The following is a 21,808-nucleotide window of genomic DNA, read 5'->3' as shown; positions in this document are numbered from 1 at the left end:
ACAGTTATGTTTTCTGGTTATCTTTGCTCCCATTCTATCTATGTTTGCTGTTGTATTTGTATTGTGTAATGCTGCTTGAATTACTTGTGTAATGGACATAACTCTATTATGTGATTACAGACATCTATGCTCTTTGACATCAACATGAATGGAGAATCAGATGGCTTTGTGTCATATCATCAGCCAGTAGCAAATCCAAGGCCAATTAAACCATTCAGCCTCCGACTTCCACCTGCCACAACGACACAGGTTCTGAATGAACCTGCGCAAATGAGCTGTGATCTCTGTATCCTTCAGACTTCTGTGTTATATGTGTATCAGTTGTTATTATTTTTGTATCAAAGAAATGGACAACTTATATGTGACTATTATATAAAGAAATTGTCATAATTGTTTAGTCATATAAAGGTTTATTTATTAATTTAGTTTATAACAGTGTCAACAGTGCAAGATAGCGTTACCCTGTTGGAGGGCGGGGAGGTCAGGAGTTGCCTTGCCGGGGCACCCGATATAACCCCCTCACCCCAGGCATATGGGTTCTGTAGTGGGAGCAGGAGCAAATCTAGTCACACTCTGGATGGAAGCAATTGATTTATTTCTTAGGTTCAGCCTACAACAGTTGCCAGCACAGCAGACTGCCAAGGCTTGCTGGTGCTGTGCCCCAGCAGTGGCTGGTGACAGAAGTGATGGCATCTGGGGAATGAACCCCAGTCCCAACATCTGGCTGGTGGCGCCTGGTGATGGTAGATGCTACGTGGGTCAGTGGCTATAAGGGTCCTAATTTGACCTTTGTTCGTCTGGAGCTAATGCTGGATGGCTGCACCAGTGGATGGTGTGGTAGTCTGCTCCACAGTGGTCACCAATTTGGTGCGCAGCCAGTGTTTAAATGAAGCTGGGTCAGGCATGTTGACATGCAGATATCCCGTGTGTTGCGTAGCTCCCCTGACGCAGTGCTGCAGCTGCATCTTGGATTTCGGTAACACTGCTGGTTGTTGATTGAGTGGTCGTACCAACATATTGAGAGCACCCTAGATGATGTAATGCTGTAATGACTGATTACTGCAAGCAACACAATTGCAGCAAGGGTTGCTTGTGTTGGTGAAGATGCCTTCATTTCTTCCCTCTTTGAAGAATTTGACCCCCTGTATTCCATGCTGTGGTTGTAACTGTATAACTTCCTTTTTACACTAAGAACGATCACACATTACAGTCACAATATTATGATAAGGAATGTTGCTACTCACCAGATAGCGGAGATGCTAAGTCATAGATAGGCACAACAAGAAGACTGTCACAAATAAATAAAGCTCAGTGTGGTTTCAGTTGGCTGAGACTGTAGGCATGTACGTGCATGTGTGTTGTGTTTTTCTATGTCTATTGTTGACAAAGGCCTTAATGGCCAAATGCTTTATTTATTTGTGACAGTCCTTTTGTTGTGCCCATCTGCGACTCAGCATCTCCGCCATATGGTGAGTAGCAGCTTTCCTTTTCATAATATTGTTACATTCCATCCTGGATTTTCCACATTATAATCAGTGAAGGCAGACAAGCCTCCTATACTTGCAAGTATTGATGAATTACTTATTTTATATGTACTGGTCAAAATATTATATATTAACAGAGACAGTTCTGCTTTTTCCAGTTGTTGTACCATTTTTCCATAAGGACCAACATTGTAGGTAGGTAAAAGGATGGTAAGGGTGGGATTTGGATTGCTCTATGCATATGGTAACAAAAGACAGCACCTCTCATGATAAAGACTAAGAGACTGATTTAAATAGAAGTTACTAATGCAAGGAGTTGTTGATGATATTCTTGAAATATTGCCTTACCTGACCCAATAGCTGTTCCATTGAAATTCAATTATCCTGAGCTGCTTCGATTTCATCCAGGGAAGCAAAACGTGTTGAGTGCTAGGTGGGGTTTAAGTATGTTAGGTTTTCACTGTACAGAAACTCAAAAGGAAGACTGGTGGGTAGGTAAAGCAATGAATAGGTAGTTTTCAGTATTGTGATTCCTGCCATAGCTGAAATGTACAGTCAGTGTCTTCCCCCAGCTAAGACGATCAACCTCATGACCTCTGTGCATATGGAGACGCATGTGCTACTGCAGATGTAATTTTCTCACTTTGCCTTTACCTCCTACCACTTCTTTCCTCTCCTTCGAGGAAACTGCTTGCAACTGTGGCAGAGCTTCTGGGGTTTTTTGCTCCACATGCACCACAGTAGTGTGTGCTGGGAGATGGAGTGTCATTTAACCACCTGATATGGCCACATGATATTGCTTAATGAATTTCTTTGTTTTATACTTAGGAACATAGGGTTCTTCAACATCACCCATTGTCTGATGTGGAATTTAGGCAGTTTTATTTTCCTATTTGCACATTTTCTTGCCATTGTAGTACTTTGGTATTTGCTTTCTTTATGTGACATCACATCTCTATTACCGTTTTTGTAAAACTTTGGATACTTGACCACATCCTCGCCAGTGGGTGGTTTACGTAATCTGAAAGGGGAAGGCATTTTCTGTCCTTAGAAAACCTCATAGGGTAACAGTTCTGCACTCTAATGCATGTGTAAGTTGTTTGCTGCTACTACATATGGTAGCAAAGCATCACTATGGTGACAATTCCTGTAGTAAGTCAACATTTTACTTATATTCTTGTGCATTCGCTGTTCTTCTATTAATTCGCAGATGCAGTGTTCTTGTCTGTAACTTCCAACTGTGCAGAAGCCAGTATCATTGCTTGATCACTTCAAACATAAAATTAGTTCCATGATTGGTTATCATGATTTTTGGTGTCATAGACTTCAAGATCCAATGGTTAACCATTGTCTGAGCTGCCATCTCTGCTTGATTATTTGGTAAAGCAATCATAGATACAGAGGGCGTTCCTGAAATGTTGCAATAAACTTTGGGGGGGGGGGGGTTGTAGAGGGTGTCTTGAGGAACAAATCTAGAAGAGGAATCTGTTTTTGGAAACATCATCCAATGAAGCTACAGAGCTTGGGAGTTACAGGTGCCAGTGTCTGCCACTACGCTACACATCCAGCATCAAATGTGACTTTGTACACTGACAGACCATGTGCGTAATGTCTCGTGATGTTGGTTATTCAGTGATCGTGATTGATTGCCACAATCACCAGTGGAGAAGATGGAGCTAGCTGCTGCTTAGAAAGACTTTGTCTCTTATGAATGGGATGCTTTGTTACCTCAGAGCAGTTTATTTTTCTGTTGGAATCCTCTAAAACCTCCAACATTTCTTGGTTCACAGGAGAAAAATAAACTGGAGATAGAATCCTGTGTTCAAAACCATAATCCTCCAAAGCAGCAGAGCATCACATCTGTAGGAGACAAGGCCTGTCTGCGTAACAGCCCGCTCCATCTTCTCCACTGGCTATAGTAGCAATCAGTTGTGCTCTCTGAAAAACAAAGTGTTGTGAGAGTTCTGCGTATAGTCTGTCAGCATACAAAGTCACATTTGCTGCTGAAGGGGTGGTGTAGTTACAGGTGCTGGTACTTACAACTTTGGTGCTCTGTAGCGTCACTGGATTACATTTCCGGACATGGACTCCTATCCCCGATTTGTTCCTCAAGACACCTTCTACAACCCCTCAAGGTTTGTGCAACATTTCTGGTCTACCCTGTATGTGTGAGAAGTGATCAATGATGGTTAAAACACAGCAATTCCCACTTGTGTTGTGTGAAGGGCTCAAGAATATCTATATCAATCATTTGATATGATGGCTGGCCTCTGGTAACTTCTGCAGTGTTACCTGCTGATGGCTAAGCTCCACCATTTTTGCACAGTGTACACAGTTCTTTACATATTGCTCAATGCCCTGCTAGCATGTCTGCCACTAATAGTTTAATGCAACATGGAGTCCGTAGTGCACAGTCATTCATGCCCTGCCAAGGTAGGATTGTGAGCTACTTTGGTACCTTGCCGCATGAACTTGCTGGTATGAATATACGTCAACGGTGCTTAGTCAGTTTATAAAGAACCCCATTGTCAGCACAGAACTGCGTTTGTGCTGCGAACTGCTAACAATCTGGGTCAGTGTCTTTCGCCATCCATCTGCAGAAATGCCAATATGCTCTATTGCGCACACTTTCCAGCTGAGGTTGTCAGCGTTAGTGCAAGTTTTCCAGAGGCGGTGTGTAACTTCAAAGGTAAATTCATTAAGACATAATGCTCATTGGGTCAGGTGGTTAGCCAGATCCTTCTAGCCCATAAGCCATTTTAATTATGTATGACCTGTAACTCATTTGAAATTCATGCCAAGCAAATAACAACAGAAATATGTGATATGATTAGTCAGGTTGAGCATCTCTTGTTCCGAGGTTGAGCATCTCTTTTTTTGTGGTATAATAATTATTCTTTGCCTTGTTTAGTTGCATGGCAGCACAGACTGTCATGTGCTCTCCTCCGTCTACTTGTTGAGTTAATATGCATCCTAAGGCGTGATTGATAGATTGCATAACAATATGAATTGTTTCTAGCAATCTGGGAAACAAGGTCCAGACAGTGGTGAGTAAGTCCTTCAACTGCACAAAGGCTTCTTTGCAGTTCAGTGACCAGTGGAAAATTACCCCCCTTCTTCAGAGGGTATGTGAGAGGCCTCACTACTTCCTCAAATTTTGGCATGAAATGTTAGTGGTAGTTAACCAAACCTAAAAAAGGCTGCAGCTCCTATTCTCAATCAGAAGCACAAAATTCCCACATGACTGTTTGCACACCAGACAATCCAATAACATGTCCTAAGTAGCAAACTTCCTTTGGGACGAGGTGGTAGTTCACCAAACTCAGTGTTAGATGTTCGCACATCATCTTAGCCCATAGTATGGCCTAAATAGCAAACCTCCTTTGGGACAAAATGGTATTTCTCCAAACTTATTGTTAGCTGTAATGCTTGTAGTTGAGTAGACACATCCAGTAACCATACTACGCACTCTGTGATGTTCTTGGGAAACACTGCAATATCATGCAAGTATATCGTGTACTGCCTTGGTTTCAGGCCTTTTAGCACTCCATCTAACCGGTGTTGGAGTGTTGCTGGCACATTCTTCAATCCAAACAGCATTTGTCGGTACTGGTAATGCTGGATTGAACTGTAATTCCAGTGCTACTTCCAACTGATGGAACCTGCTTCAAAATCCATGACTGTAAAATATCACCATTAGTTACACATTTAAATGTAGACAGTCACAAGAAAACTGAAGTGGCTTACTCCCATCTGTGCTTTTCTTTGGTAGAATTACCACTGGTGGCTGCTAAGGGCTGGTACCTTCTTCTATAATCCCATCACAGAACTGCTGATTTATAAACTCTTCCAACACTGATTGAAAGTGATGTGAAATTCGATATGCTGCATTGTTGGCAATGATCTGTGAGAGAAAAACACCTCTGCATAGTATTTTAACAATTTTTCATTTTCTCCTTATCTCCTCTTTGTAAATGCAACACTTTCTCCTGCACTGTGACTAAAATGGCAGATTGTCCTGGCTTAGAGTACTCTATAGTTAACTTTTTATTCAAATCTTCCTCCTCCAGTACCTGTATATTGGCTATCAGGACATCTTGTGATAGTGCCACTACCTGAATCAAAATTATCCATAGTGATGGGCACTATCTGTCTTCCACAGCCTTTTGCACTTTGTCCATTACATCAGTATCCACTAAACGTTGAGTGCCAAATCCATTTGCGTAGAATAGCTTTTGCACTTTGCAGTATTTTATCTTGAGAGTCGATTCTAAGGGACTGTGCACACAGTTTAGGTGGCTTCTCCTGGCCTAGTGGGTTGCCTTGTAGCAGCAGTAGTACCTAAATGGAATGATGTGCCATCCAGCTCTGCTATCCACCATTCTAGATCAACTTTTAGCTTGGTGGTTACTCAGAAAATCCAGTCAAAATATGACATAAAAGCTGCTGCCAATGTTGGAAGTACTTCCAAGCAAGCCCAGTAGTCTTTCTTACTTGCTCATAGATTACTGAATGAGTGCACATCACAATCCCTCACTCCTTACGCCACTCAGTTTGCAATGAGGCAAGTCCAAATTTCTTACACCAGGCACATATTGACTTACCATGGAAACCTGTGACCAATACTCAGGAAACACATATTCTTTCTCTTACACAGCTGGTCATACGATATCTGCCACTAATTTTGTACACAACTTTCCTCTACTTACATTTATTGTGAACACTACACAGTGGCTGCAACATTACCATTTCTGTTTAATGTTGGCTCCATCTAGCCTTTGTATGTGAAAACCTCCACTGACATTGTTGGACCAAATGTGCAACTTGTTAATAATCCCACTCTGAGGTTTCCTGCAGTTGTGCTGAATATGCCCAGGCTAACCATACTTATAATGTGTGACTTATGTATTAAATACCCACCTCCTCTCTTTGGGACTGGTCACTATATCTATTTCTGACAGAGCTGCTACAGTTGCCACAACCTCAGCCAGTGATTTCAGAAACTCTGCTGGTACCTTAGGGAAAACTTCAGAACTCGAGCACATAGGAATGCATTCACTGCTCTTTAATGTGCTTCATGTAGAATGGCTTTATTGATGCTGTCATGTTCTGTAAGCTTATAGGTATTAGTATTTAGTTACCTTATACTGTCCTCAAAACTTTCTAAGGATTCCCCTTATCTCTGAGATAGACTATTTAGCTGTTTATGATAGTACCTAGAGATGTTTTTCCTCTGCCAGCACTCTAATAACCCTTCCCACAAATCCTGGAAGGAACAAACATCCTGGAACTTGTCACAGCATGTAACATATTCCCTTGCATCCCTTGCTAAGCTTAATCGATCCATACTCGACAATTGCTTATTGTTCCACCGTGTAGCTTGTCCATAAACATCAAAACTGCAGTAGCCACCACAAAGATCGTGGGAGGCACACATCGGCACAGCACGTCAAGGACAGTAGGTGTCGCAAGTAAAGTCCCGTCCACCAGAGGACACGCGAGAATTCGGCCGCGCCCTCTGCCGGCGGAACAACAACTCAAGCAGCATGGACCGTGCCCAGTCAGTTTACATCGGGCATGCCAAGCAGACAGTTCCCGGTCTACATCATGTGAAGTGCGACGGACATTGTGAATCGTGTTACTACACAATTGGCGACGAGTAGGGTCGTTCTATCGCGTGTTGCATCGTTGTTCCGATTTCGCAGCTTATTCGCGGCATGGAGGATTTAGTGCGGGTTTTGGTTGAGCAGCAGAAGGAGCTCATGGCAACCATGACACAAGCGCTTCCGGCATTCCTCTCCACGCTGTCTGCTCCAGTGTCGTTCCCTCCTCCTTTTCCCCTGTATGACGAGACGGCGGAGGATTGGGACGCATATGAACATCGCCTTCGGCAGCATTTCCAGGCGTTTCATGTTGCCGATGTGGAGGTATGTCGTGCTCTTTTCTTGTCTTGGATATCTCCCTCGCTGTAACAAGTTTTGCGGTAGCTAGCGCCGTTGCAGGAACACTCGTCCTTGTCTTTTGACGCATTGTGTTCATTGCTGTCTTCCTATTATCACCGCCGCACGCATGTTGTGGCAGCTGGGGTCGAGTTCTATCAATGCAAGAAACAGCCCCATCAGTCTTACCGGGCGTGGGCCGCTACCCTGCACGGTCTTAGTCGCAAGTGTTATTTTGTCACGGAGCAGTCGCGAGAATCATATGCCCACATTATGGTGCGAGACGTCATTGTTCGTTTGGCCCCTGATAGGGAGGTCCAGCAACGGGCCCTGCAGTTGGAAGACCCTTCCCTTGAGGAAGTCCTGTCCATCGCTCAATTGTATGAAGTCTCTCACGCTGCAGGTCAACAGTTGGAAGCGTGGTGCAACATCGCGGCGGTTCAGGGCGGCGCGGCCGCGTCCACTGTGTCCGGGGTGGACGAAGTGCGAGCGGTTCGATCTGGCCATTGCGGCCACTCCCGCACGGCGCGTAAACAGAGTTCCGGCCAGCGGCCCCTGTTACCATCCTGTGCATCATGCTATGTACATCATGATCAGTCAGAGTGCCCCCAGCATTGGGCCGTTTGTCGCAAATGTAATAAAAAAGGTCACATTGCTAAAGTTTGCTGCTCAGCCTCAAAGGAATCGAAGTAAGCAGGTACGGAGGACATGGACGTGGACATTCAGGAAGTTTCATCAGGCCGCCCGCTGCATCGGCACACAAGCTCTTTATCGAGGTGTTGGTTTGGTCGCGCCAACTACAACTGCAGGTAGATACGGGCGCGGCAGTTTCCTTGTTGAATGCACAAACTTACTCCGACCTTGGGTCGTCCCCGTTGGTGCCAGTTTACCGGCGTCTCCGCAGTTATGGTAAACAGTTCATTCCCCTACTGGGTCAATTCACTACCGATGTTACTTACAAATCAATCACTCGGCCTCTTACTTTTATTGTTGCCAGTGATGCGAGCTCCGCTAACCTTTTTGGATTGGATGCCTTTCAAGCTTTCAGTTTTTCTGTCACAGACACCATACAGTTGGTCTCCGAAGACGTTCCCTATCAATCGTTGGAATCTTTGACCTCTGACTTTAAGGATGTCTTTGAGGAAGGCCTGGGGCGTGTTTCCGACTTTGAAGCTCACTTAACGTTGAAGGCGTCGGTTCGCCCGCATTTCCTACATGCGAGGCAGATCTCCTTGGCTCTCCGCCCTCAGGTAAAAGCAGAGCTAGACCGGCTGACAGCCCTCGGGGTCGTTCTTCCCTTTTCTTCTAGTGAGTGGGCTTCGCTCCTCGTTATTGTCAGGAAACCCTTGGGAAAATTACATCTTTGTGGCGATTTCAAGGCCACCATTAATTCTCAGTTGGTGGCAGACACCTTGATGAATTGTTCTCCGCCGTGGCGGGAGGCCAATATTTTTCGAAAATCAATCTTTTGGAGGCTTATCGTCAGATACCACTTGATGAGGACTCCGAAAGGCTGGCGGTCCTAAACACCCCGTTTGGCCTTTACCAATACCGGCGGTTGGCCTTCGGAATATCCAGTGCCCCGGCGATATTTCAGCATTATCTTGAGCATGGCACACTGGACTCGCATTCGGGAGGACGACGGTTCAATCCCGTCTCCGGCCATCCTGATTTAGGTTTTCCGTGATTTCCCTAAATCATTTCAGGCAAATGCCGGGATGGTTCCTTTGAAAGGGCACGGCCGATTTCCTTCCCAATCCTTCCCTAACCCGAGCTTGCGCTCCGTCTCTAATGACCTCGTTGTCGACGGGACGTTAAACACTAACCACCACCACCATCTTGAGCATGTCACATCGACAATCCCTCATTGTATTAATTACCTGGACGACATAAATGTCACAGGCTGCAGCATGGAGGAACACTTGCACAACCTTCGCACCCTTTTTCTCAAATTCAGGTCTGTGGACCTGCGTTGCAACCTGCGTAAGCTGAAATTCTTCCAACCGTCCATTGAGTATGTGGGCTACACCATCTCTTGGCACAGCGTCCAGCCGCTAGGAAGTTTGGTCCAAGGTATCGTCGACCTTCCACGGCCCGCTTCGCTGAAGGAGTTACAAGCTTTTTTTAGGCAAGATTGCCTATTACCACCAGTTCATTCCCAGGGCTTCCACCATAGCTCACCCCCTGCACTGCCTTCTGTTCAAGGGTGTTCCTTTTGATTGGTCGCCTGCATGCGAGCGAACGTTCACCTCGTTGATGGGCCTCCTCACGTCAGTGCCTTGTTTGGCTACTTTTGACCCCAATAAGCCGTTGGTCCTGGCTACAGATGCTTCGCAGTATGGGGTGGGGGCGGTCCTGGCCCATCGCAACATGGATGGCTCCGAGCAGCCACTGGCGTTTGCGTCTAAAACTCTTAGTCCCACGCAGGCCCATTACTCCCAGGTGGAAAAAGAGGCTTTGGCCATTATCTACGCTGTTACCAAGCTTCACCCTTTCTTGTATGGCACGAAGTTTCAGTTAATCACTGACCATAAGCCATTAATATTGTTATTTGGCCCTGCCTCTCAGATTCTGGATAGGGCGGCCCACAGACTGCAGCACTGGGCCTTGTTCCTCTCTAAGTACCATTACGACATTCATTTTCGCCCTACCGGACAGCATGCCAATGACGACACTCTTTCCCGTCTTCCGGTGGGCCCGGATCCTAAGTTCGATCGGGAGGAGATTATGTGTTTTCAGTTGGATGTGGCGTCCCGCCAAGCGGTTGATGGCTTCCTGATCACTAGTTCTCAAGTCGCCAGGGAAATGGCAGCTGACCCAGTTCTCCGGCAAGTAGTTCGCCTCGTTCAGCAGGGGTGGTCGTCCTGATCTCCAGGTCGGGCCTCGGACCCTCTTTGTAATTATTTTGTTCTACGAGACCGCCTCTCAGTCTTGGAAGGAGTTCTCCTTCTGGCTACCGATGATACAGCTCCTCGCGTGTTTGTTCCTGCAAGTTTGCGAAGGGAGGTCCTCATGTTATTACATGAGGGACACTGGGGTGTTTCCCGTACTAAAACCTTGGCTCGCAGACATGTGTACTGTCCCGGTATTGACAGAGAAATTGAGCACTTGATGGCCGCCTGTTCCCAGTGTGCGAGCCAACAGGCGTCTCCCAGGTCAGCGATCTCTTCATGGCCACCTGCAACCCAGGCATGGGAACGTGTTCACATAGATTTTGCGGGCCCTTTTCTCAATGGCTTTTGGCTCATTGTCATTGATGCTTATTCCTGATTCCCATATGTGGTTCGATGCTCCTCAACAACTTCAGAAGTTGCAATCCAGGCACTAGCAAACATCTTTTCTGTGGAAGGTCTGCCAGTCACCCTGGTATCGGACAATGGACCTCAGTTTATTTTGCAGACCTTCCAGGATTTCTGTAGGCGCTTCGGTATTCGGCACGTTTGCTCTCCCCCCTTTCATCCACAATCGAATGGGGAAGCTGAGCACATGGTGCAAACATTTAAGATGCAGATGAAAAAGTATGTGCATGAATTTCCTGCGGAGGAGGCGTTGACATTTTTCCTGATGGCATACCGGACCACACAGATGGGAGAACGCAGCCCCACAGAGCTCCTGCACAGGTGCCAACCTAGGACTCTGGTGCACCTCCTCCAGCCTGGTCCTCGCCAGTCTTCGCAAAACGGGGTACCCGGCTTTCCACCGGGTATGTCGGTCTGGGCACGTGAGTTTGGTCGCAATCCACGTTGGATACCGGCGGTGGTCCTGCATCGCAATGGCTGCCGGCTCTATACCTTGCAGGCGGGGGACCGGGAGGTACGTTGTCACCAAAATCAGCTACGTCCACGTTTGGGCACCCACCCTCCGACCCCTCGGGTGCTGGCCTCCCCATTGCTGGCACCCGTGTTGTTTTCTCAGGGTACGCTACCGCCCCTCCCACCTGTAACTCCGCCACACTGCGATGGTTCTCCGCCTTGGCGGCCTCCAGTAGCACCAGCGCCGGCATCGCCATTGTTAGAGATGCCCCGGCGAGAGCCGTCCCCCCTCGCAGGCCCGGTTTCTCAGGAGGCTGGCTCACCTGTGGTCGTCCCTTCCCCCTCGTCCCCACCACTGGGTCTTGCCCCTCCCGAGGCGGACTGAGATCCGGAGTTTGATGGCTTGTCGCTCGTTCTGTCCCGGGATCTGGTGGTGGGACGACAGGGGCCTCTTCGTGTGGGTCACTTCCAACCGTATTCGTAGGTTCCGGCTCGAGGGTTGGCAGATCCCCCCGACTCCAGCCTTCCAATGGACATGGTAGTTATCGCTACTGCACGATGCTCCACCTTCCGACGCAGTGGATCACAGTGGCTTTACCCTCCGAAGGAGGAGGAGTGCAGTAGCCACCAGAAAGATCGCGGGAGGCGCACATCAGCACGGCGCGTCAAGGACAGTAGTTGTCACAAGGAAAGTCCCGTCCACCAGACGACATGCGAGAATTCGGCCGCGCCCCCTGACGGCGGAACAACAACTCAAGCAGCATGGGACGTGCCCAGTCAGTTTACATTGGGCATGCCAAGCAGACAGTTCCCGGTCTACAACATGTGAAGTGCGACGGACATTGTGAATTGTGTTACTACAAAAACATCTTCCCTACTTGCCTAAACAGTCACTAATGTGGCAGTGCTAACATCTAAGAAGGGTCTGAGTACACTAGGAGAGGCTGTCTCCTTCTCTTCTTCTCTAACTTCTCTGGTTCCTTGTGCAACTCAAAGCTGTCATCTCACATCTGGGTGACTGCTCCTGGATGGTCACGTTCTTAATCTCAGTACCTGATGTCATCTTGCTCAAAATGTGTTACCACCAGATGCCGAAAGGAAAACAACTACACAAGGAATACCACTAAGTGGGAGGGGTGGGGGGCAGACCCAACAAGCCCATACAATATTTATAATTGGCACTTACTTGCACACTTCTGCTGAACACTGTCAATGAATTGCATTTGCATCTGGATGCGCCATTGTTGCTCTACATTTTCAATGTAAATGATGTCCAACACCACACGTAGCCCCCACTATCTCTTCAGACACCAAATGTAACCCTGCAGGATGACAACAGTAGGTAATCAATGGACGTATCCATTAAGCTCATTGTGGAAGCAGTTGGTTTATTTCTTAGGTTCAGCTTACAGTGGAGATCCAATGCCATGTCCAACAGACAGGGGCAAGCATCAAACCCACAGTCCCATTGGGAAATTGATGTATACCTTCCTGTGGCTGCTATTCCTCGTTGTGGCATGGAAGCAGAGTGATGGAGCTGCATCAGTTGCTGGTGCCGCAGACTGGAAGGGCTATATTGCAAGCTCAGTGTGTTGGCGGCATGCCCCAACAACAATTGGTGATGCATCCAGAGAGAGAACATTGGTCTCCAATATCTGACTGATGGTGCTTGGTGACAGTAGACACTATGCGTATCGGTGACTAGAAGGGTCTTAGTTCAACCCTCAGTCCATCAGAGCTGATGCCAAAGTACAGACATTTGATGTATTTTCATTTGGGGAATGTTTATGTAGCTCATTTGCATTTTTAATCCTCTTAAACAATGGAAAATCTGGGATGTAATAATGACATGAAGCGGCTAGATTAGATTGCTGCTTACAGCATATAGGAGGTATTGAGCAGAAAAAAGGCACATTGAAGGAAGACAGCTAGACATTATAAGCTATAGGACAGTGTCCTCCAGATATAGAAAAATGCACACAGGCCTTAGCATTTGGCAATGTGTATAAGTGTGTGTGTGTGTTTTTTTTTAACATTATCTAACGGCATACAGTATCTAACATTCGTCTGTCAGTATGCTTGTCTGCTGCTCAGTGATGAGTAGCAATCTGTCCATCTCATTTTGTTATTATTTAGTCATCTTAATTTAGAAACAACAGTTTTCAATAATGTCAAAAATTGCAATTAAAGTTTGTTATGCATTGGAACTGCTTTTAAAATGATTTTCTAAGTATAGTTTATGATTATGACTTTAGATCTGGAGAAACATTTTTCCACTTACAACAGTAGTTTCAGCAGGACAATAAATTTTTGTATGAATAACAATATTAGAGAAGGGAAGTGGCTAATTATCATATAGTAGAGATGCTGAGTCACGGTGGGCACAACAAAAAGACTCACACAATTATAGCTTTCAGCCATTAAGGCCTTTGTCAGCAATAGACACACATACACACACTCACGCAAACACAACTTGCACACACGTCTGCAGTCTCAGACAACTGAAACCACACTGTGAGCAGCAACACCAGTGCATGATGGGTGTGGCGACTGGATGGGCGCAAGGAGGAGGCTGGGGTGGGGAGGGGGAGGGATAGTATGGAGGGGGGGGGGGACAGTGAAGTGCTGCAATTTAGTTGGAGGGCAGGAGAGAAGGTGGGGAGGTAAGTAGCAGAAAGGAGAGAAATAAAATTAAATTAGAAGACTGGGTGTGGCAGTGAAATAACGGCTGTGTAGTGTTGGAATGGGAACAGGGAGGGGGCTGGATGGGTGAGGACAGTGACTAACGAAGGGTGAGGCCAGGAGGGGTATGGGAACGTAGTATGTATTGCAGGGAAGTTCCCACCTGCGCAATTCAGAAAAGCTGTTGTTGGTGGGAAGGATCCATAAGGCATAGGCTGTGAAGCAGTCATTGAGATGAGGGATATCATGTTTGGCTGCATGTTCAGCAACAGGATGGTCCATTTGTTTTTTGGCCACAGTTTGTCGGTGGCCATTCAGGCAGCTTGTTGGTTGTCATGCCTACTTTAATGAAATTAAAAAAAATAAAATATAAAATGAAATGAATTGATTTGATTATGTTGGGGGATTGAAAATGTTGCTTTATATATTTTTGTTATTTTTTTCTTTCAGTACGATCTTTGTTGTAGAACCCTTTCTTTTACGTGTGGTAATAAAAATTCATTTAGACAGAATTAAGCACATTTAAAATTACGTGAACTTTAGCCACCCTCTCATGCTGATAAATTCAAACTAACTGATTAATAACATTTATGACTCTGAAAATTATTTAAATTAAATTTTTTACGTATTTCGGCGTTGGAACATACTTTCTAGATGCAGTGTGTTTTTAAATATTTAATGAATTCTTTCCCGGCGTTAGCTATGGAACACAAGACTGTCTCTGTTAGCATAAAATGGTTAAATATTGCCAAGCCGATATCATTGAGAAAACACACTTCACTATACGTTTAAGTTATTTGCTTTAGAAATTGAAAGAACCAACAGATTAACAACTTCAACGTTAATTATCCGCCTATGAACACACAAATGTAAAACCAGTAATAAATTCAGTCAGTCTCAGGATCGCTGTAAAAGAAAAATATTTTCGTAATTCACTGCTAATTTTATCTGCTCCCGATTTACGGGTTTGGTTAATTTTTCTTAGCGGAACAATTTTTTAAATGTGCCGCCGCTGCAAATCATTCGGTCGCGGCACAGCTCAGCAACACCAACGATAATTGCTAAAAATGCTGAAAATTCTTCAAAGAAATAATATAGATGACATGGCCAAGCTAATTTACATTAGTAATACACAATTTTGATAAATTATAATGTATTTACACCACCAAAATAATTCAACTTACATTACTTTGTAATTTCTCCTCTAATGGCGGCTAAAGATAGATACAGACAAAAGAAGTCTACTCATTCATAAAATGCTACGTCACAGGTTCCTCTCTTTCTCAGCTCTCGAGGAAGACGACAAAGAATGCACGCTATGTATTCCTATTTATACCACTCCCGACCGTTAATGTCTCTTGCAATCTGCGGCTGTATTTTACATTTTTCTTATCGCAGATATTGACATATTTCGTAATTAAATTATGAGTATAGAAATATTACAATCATAAATACATCGAGAATATTATTACAGAAAATATTACAATAATAACCAATGTCCTTTATACAAAATTAAATAATATTTTTTGTTAAACAATTACAGTATATACGAATTGCTTCATAGCGGCGTATATAGTACAATTAAATTTTAGTTTATTAATAGTGTGTGTGCTGCCATGGAACGTTACACTACATAGAATGCAGCACAGTGGTTGCAGATTAGCTTGTAAATCACATGACTGGTTTCACAGGTAGCCCTGCCTTTGATGGGATAGGTGATGTTAGTGACCAGACAGGAGTAGGTAGTGGTAGGAGGATGTATGGGACAGGTCTTGCATCTAGGTCTATTACAGGGGTATGAGCCATGAGTAAGGGATTGGGAGCAGGGGTTGTGTAAGGATGGATGATGGATGAGTATATTGTGTAGATTCAGTGGATGGCGGAGTACCTCTGTAGGAGGGGTGGGAAGGATAGTGGGCAGGACATTTCTCATTTCAGGGCATGACGAGAGGTAATCAAAACCCTGGCACAGAATGTAATTTAGTTGCTCCAGTCCTGGATGATACTGAGTTATGAGGGGAATGCTCCTCTGTGGCTAGACTGTGGGACTTTGGGAGGTGGTGGGAGTCTGGAAAGATAAGGCATGGGAGATTTGTGTTTGTACAAAGTTGGGAGGATAATTACGGTCAGTAAAGGCTTCAGTGAGACCCTCCGTATATTTTGAGAGGGACTGCTTGTCACTGCAGATGTGACAACCATGGATGGCTAGGCTTCATGGAAGGGACTTCTTGGTATGGAATGGGTGGTAGCTGTAGAAGTGGGTTAGTAAGTTTGATATGGATGGTGGTACTGATGTAGCAATCTCTGAGGTGGAGGTCAACATCTAGGAAGGTGGCTTGTTGGGTTGAGTAGTACCAGGTGAAGCACATGGGGGAGAAGTTGTTGAAGTTTTGGAAGAATGTGGATAGGGTGTCCTGACCTTCAATCCAGATTGCAAAGATTTCCTTCTCCAATATGGTTACATTACATCCTGGATTTTCTGTTGTTTGATTTTTGTGTGAATAATATTTCGTGAATACAATGAAATTAAGTTCGTAGTGATGTCTCTGAAATGCAGTGTTCATTTCCGCTGTTTGCAATCCTCAGCAACAAGAGTTGCCAAGTGGATAAGAGAATCATAGAGAAGTCCATTACCACATCTTACTTATCCTGAAGGAGCTACTCCATTTAACCTTACCACAAGATCAAAACTTTTTACCTTGTTAGTACCTCTCTGTTTTTGTACAACATGTAGAAATCATATTCTTCAGGTGCAGACAGCAAACAAAATTGTGTCATCTTGCTAATCCTTAAAATATTACCCAAAAAATGTTATATTAAAAGTGAACAATAAGTATGCAAAAAAGTAGCTCATTGCTTGTGTTGATGGCCTTCCATTTTACGATCATTTTATGTAGTAGTCAGATCATAAAAAGATCTGCACGTGGTTGAGGATCTCTTCTACTCAATGTCTTTTGAATTTACATCATCTCTTGTCAGTGCAGATACAACTGTGTTGGTCAGTCAGGCCATACAGGTTCCAAATGTTGTAGACAACACCAGCGGCAAATTTGCCAGCTGCCTGCCAGGCAACCATAGTTCATTTTTGAGTGTCACATGCTCACTGTGTTGCCTGTTTCGTAGTTAGTTGCTGTGTCTTGTGAAGCATTCTGGTAGCCTGGCAGCACTGCCCTCCCCCTCCCCCCACCAATGAAATCTGCAAATCATGAAGTAATTTTAATTGGAATATAAGTTATGTTATATTACTTTCAGCTGTTACTGTTTTATATTATTATTGCAGTTTTGGCATTTGTGCCATTTCCAAGCCTAAGATTTTTGACATACAATTTGTCATCAACCTGTATGTCAAAAATCTTTTGCTTCAAAATGGCACAAATGCTGAAATTGCAGTAGTGAAATAAAACAATAAACTCATTTAAAACTTCCAGGCCATTAGACCGTGGTCAATGTATAACACTTTCTTCTAACATTTCCTCTCCGACTGCGGGAGACATCTTCAGAGGTAAAATGGAGAACTGCAACCAGATCTCAAATGAGTGCCGAATATATAGGTAGTGTAGAGGGCACCACAGTCTGTCGTGTGACATTGATTATGAGATTGTCTCTGGAAATGCTAACATTCTCAATTCAAAGTGATCGATCGTCATTCTTACGTTGCAAAGTTGACATCCAAATTTTATCTGATTTAACACCTTCATCTTTTCTATTAAAATTATTGTGGTGTTTATAAATTTAAGTAGCCTCTCTGTACATATGTGTATGATAATGCGATATTTTCAATATGACACTCATCTCAGTGAATTTTGTTTCATGATCCCCCCTCCCTGTAGTAAAGATGTTCCACTATGGATGATTTATCTGTATGTCCCAGGTGCAATTCCTCTTGTGTTCAGCAAGACGAGTTAGCATTCCTTTTTGTGGTATCAATATAAACCAGTCCACAACTACAAAGAATTTTATATACACCTGGTGTAGCCACAGGATATTGTATGTCTTTTGACGATCTGAAACATTCCTTTGTGTTCCTGGAGGGTCTGAATGTAGTTTCCACACTGTACTTACTCAACACTATCCCAATGTGATTTGTAATTATACTGATGAATGGTAGGAAAACTTTCCCTTTGGACAGCCATCTTTCCTCATCGGTCTTGATTCTCTCTCTAGAGTGAAATGCTCTGTCTGTCTCCTTGTTAGAATAACCATTCTCCTAAATGTTGACTGTAGATGTTCAGGCTCATCTTTTAAGTAAGTTGGTTCACAAATTTTATGCACTGAACTACCAAGTTTTTAATCATATCTCTTTTTTGACTGATGTGGTCCTTATGCAGTTAACAGTCACTATGTGTGGCTTTTCTGTATACTCTATGGGTCAATGTCCGGTCCCCTCACTTGGTAACAAACACATCCAAGAAATTCAGCTGGCCTCTTTTCTGTCTCCATAGTAAATTGTATTTTGGGATTGCTACTGTTGAGATGTATCAGGAAGACATCCAGTTCCTCTGCACCATGTGTCCATACTATGAAAGTATCATCGACATGGCTGTCTGCAATGCCTGTTGTTCAAAGTTCTCCATAAACATATTGGCAACAGCCAGATTAAGAGGACAAGCCCTTAAGCAACCCATCAATCTATTCATAAAAATCATTATTGTTTCGAAAATAGGCCGTGGTGTGGCAGTATCTGAATAAGTCCACAATATCTGCTGGAAAAGTATCATCTGTACATGAGATAGCTTTTTTTACTGGATTCATGGTAAATAACAACACGGCATCAAAACTAACAAGGCTATCACCTTTTTACCACATGCATTTCTTTTAATTTGTCTATGAAATGAATCTTTAATATTACTATCAGTTCCACAACGTAAAGTCGCAGTAGTAAGGCAAGGTGTCTAGCTAATTCATGAATGGGAGACCCAACAGCCCTCACAACAGGTTTCATAGGAATCTGTGGCTTGTGCACTTTGGGTAATCCATAGAGCCTAGGCAGGAACACCTTTGTTTTGCAGAGTAACATGTTATCGTCAGAGGAGAGTGAAGAAGCTTTCACCATTCAATTAATGATTTTTAAAATCTTTGCAGTTGGATCCTTCTGAATTTTTTTATAATTAGTGGAATCCAAAATATTATTAATCTTTCCATGATAGTCCTCACTCCTTGTCAGGACCGTGGAATTACCATTGTCTGTGGTAAGAAAGATAATGTTTTTATCTGCATTGATATCCCTCAGTGCTGTCCTTTGTGCTTGTGACACATTACTGTTAGATGGCTTACATGTACGTAACTTTCTAGCTGTTTCCATCCTAATTACATCAGCCAATTGCTGTGGAAGCTGATGGATCCCTGCCTCAATATTTGCTATAATATCTTCCGTGGGTACTTTTAAAGGCGTCATAGCAAAATTATTTCTTTTGGTTGAACAGAAATTTCAGCTTCAGTCAAATTTTTACCAGACAGATTAATAACAGTTCAAGAATTATCCTCGATAGAAGCTACTGACATTTTGTTCTGTAGACTAGCGAACTTCTTCTTCTGTGTATTAATTGATGTCGCTGCTGTAATTTTCATAGTCCTGAATGTTAGACCATCAACTGTATTCCAGTCACAACATGCATAGTATTACTAATAATGTCAACCTTGCAATGTAAGAATGACAGTCCATTACTTTTAATTGAGAATGTTGGCCTTATCAGTGGTAATGTCGTAGCCAACATCACATGATAGATTGTGCTGCCATCTACACTGCCTATATATTTGGCACTCCATCAGGTTTTGGTTGCAGTTCACCATTCTATCTCTGAAGATGTCTCCTGTCAGAGACGAAACTTTAGGAGAAAGTTTTATACATCGACCACAGCCTAATAGCCTGAAGTTTTAAATGATGACAGTACCAGCCATGAAAGCTTACATTTTATGATAAAACAATAATAGCTAAAAGCTATGTGACATGTTTTTTTTAAATTATGGAAGCTATGGACCCCTATTTAAAAAGTAATTAATGATCGTAATTTAGAAAAATCAGCAATTGCTGAGTGTTCTTTCATGAATAAACATAAAGTTATGTTTGATAACATAAAAATCTTGCCTGATGTGTTGGCATTTGGGGATCTCTCATTAAAAAGGCCGTATAGGTCAGGAGGTACAGCTATAACTTGTGCTGGGACAGGAGCCATAATTTTAAGGATGCATGGAGTTGGGCCCTTGACATTGGAGATTACAGAGAAATTCACTGAGTTGAGTTGTTTATGTTCCAATAAGTGCTATTAGTACAAGAGATACTACAGTCTCTGGCAACATGTTGTCACAGTGACGTAGGTTCACCAGTTGTTGACCTATCACAAAGCCGTAACACAACAATTATGACAATCAGTTGTTCCTGACAAACAAAACTCATTATTGTGATTTCACTTAGTATGAATACTGAAATTATTTTGTACATTTAATGTCCTTGTTTCTTACTCACACTTGACTTGCCAGGATAGTTTGTTTTTCTCTAATAATATTTCCAGCATGTAATACTTGTAAACTTGGGGATTCAGTGGATTGGGATTCTTTTGCAAATTGTTATGTGCACTTTTTATTTTTTTATTTTTTGGAAAGAAGTGTCCCAAAGTGTAAACACTGCATAATTGACCTTTGCTTCTCTTCATTCTCATAACAGATGGACCTGAGTGACTTGCCTAACTCTGTTTTTCAACCTTCTCCAGCCAGTCCCTTTTTCCTCCGAAAAGGTGGAAGCTAGGGTTACTATTTTCTACATTTAAATGTTCCTGTTAGCAGCACTAGGAATTGTACCTCATGAAGTTCTGCCCAGGCATTCTGTATCTTCATTATTTTATCATTGTTTAAATTTTACAATAGCAGCAACAGAAAAATCTCTTAGAGTGTGTGGAGTGGTAAAGACTTGAATAAACAACAGTGGCTTATATTTATATGCTTTTAATGTTCGCCTTATTTTTCTATTTGTGCAGTATTGAGAAACTTCTACTTGAAAATAATAGTGAATACTATTCATCAATTAGAGGTAATGATCAACAGGAATGTATAGAAGATAGGAAAACATTAATAGTGGCTATGTGTGGTAACGCAAATGTATTTGTGGTAACACAGAATCAGCTAGTGTGAAAGCTAAGCTATCTTTTTTACATGCAACTTTTTTTAATACCATATCTACTTTGTGAATAGTGACATATTATCATCTATGCATATTACATTCCACCCTGGAAAATCTAGGATAGATTGTAAATGAAATATTGTTATATTCCACCCTATAATTTAGATAAATGCTTCCACCTAAAGGTAGTTATTAAACATTTTGGTATGTGTTCAATTTTAATGTTCCAATCTTGTTATAAATTTTTCTTAACTTTGTCCATACTCTCCTAACTGGATTTTGTTTCAGCCAAATATTGTAATTGATGCCAAAATAGGGTGTCTATGGTAAGTGAAATTAAACACATTTTTTAACTGTTTCATTTTTATGTTGAGGACTGATGAAATAGCTCACATTTTGTGATAAAATCCAGTCTAAAAACCATGTTTTCATGAGTTGCATGTGTCACCATTGTGAAATGTTTTCAATGTAATCTAATCACTACATCAGTACATTCCACCAATTCCTCCATCACTTAAGTGTGTGCTCATTTTGTCCTTTCCTTTGAAAATCCTCACAGTGTGAAGTGAACATAAAATCTTGATAAAATTTTCTTAGGTGATAAGCTGAGTGGTGGCATCGTCTTGTTGCAACATTTCAGTGAGTTTCATACCCATCTTTGCCTGAAGATGATGGGTACAAAACTCATTGAAACATTGTGAGAAGATGACGCCCCCTCAGCTGATCACCTGAGAAGATCTTATCATTAGAATATGCCGAGAAAGCTGCAATCACATGTAAAATTTAAAATTGCTCACTGGCTCGTATTTGTAAACCTCTCTTAGTTGATTGTAAAAT

General features: G+C 43.0%; 1 protein-coding gene across 2 annotated transcripts in view; it reads left to right on the top strand.

Annotated features, from left to right (window-relative positions):
- LOC126229561 (regulator of MON1-CCZ1 complex-like) overlaps positions 1-21,808 on the top strand; it is an 89,994-nt gene that overhangs the window by 26,120 nt on the left and 42,066 nt on the right. For both annotated transcript variants that reach the window (XM_049942328.1, XM_049942329.1), the window contains exons 7-8: positions 121-286; positions 21,234-21,297. In XM_049942328.1, coding sequence (XP_049798285.1) covers positions 121-286; positions 21,234-21,297 — 230 coding nt within the window. The remainder of the gene's footprint in view (positions 1-120; positions 287-21,233; positions 21,298-21,808) is intronic.

Source organism: Schistocerca nitens, unplaced genomic scaffold, assembly GCF_023898315.1.
Source record: "Schistocerca nitens isolate TAMUIC-IGC-003100 unplaced genomic scaffold, iqSchNite1.1 HiC_scaffold_375, whole genome shotgun sequence".
NCBI classification, from domain to species: Eukaryota; Metazoa; Arthropoda; class Insecta; order Orthoptera; family Acrididae; genus Schistocerca; species Schistocerca nitens.
This window is presented reverse-complemented; position numbering and strand designations above follow the sequence as displayed.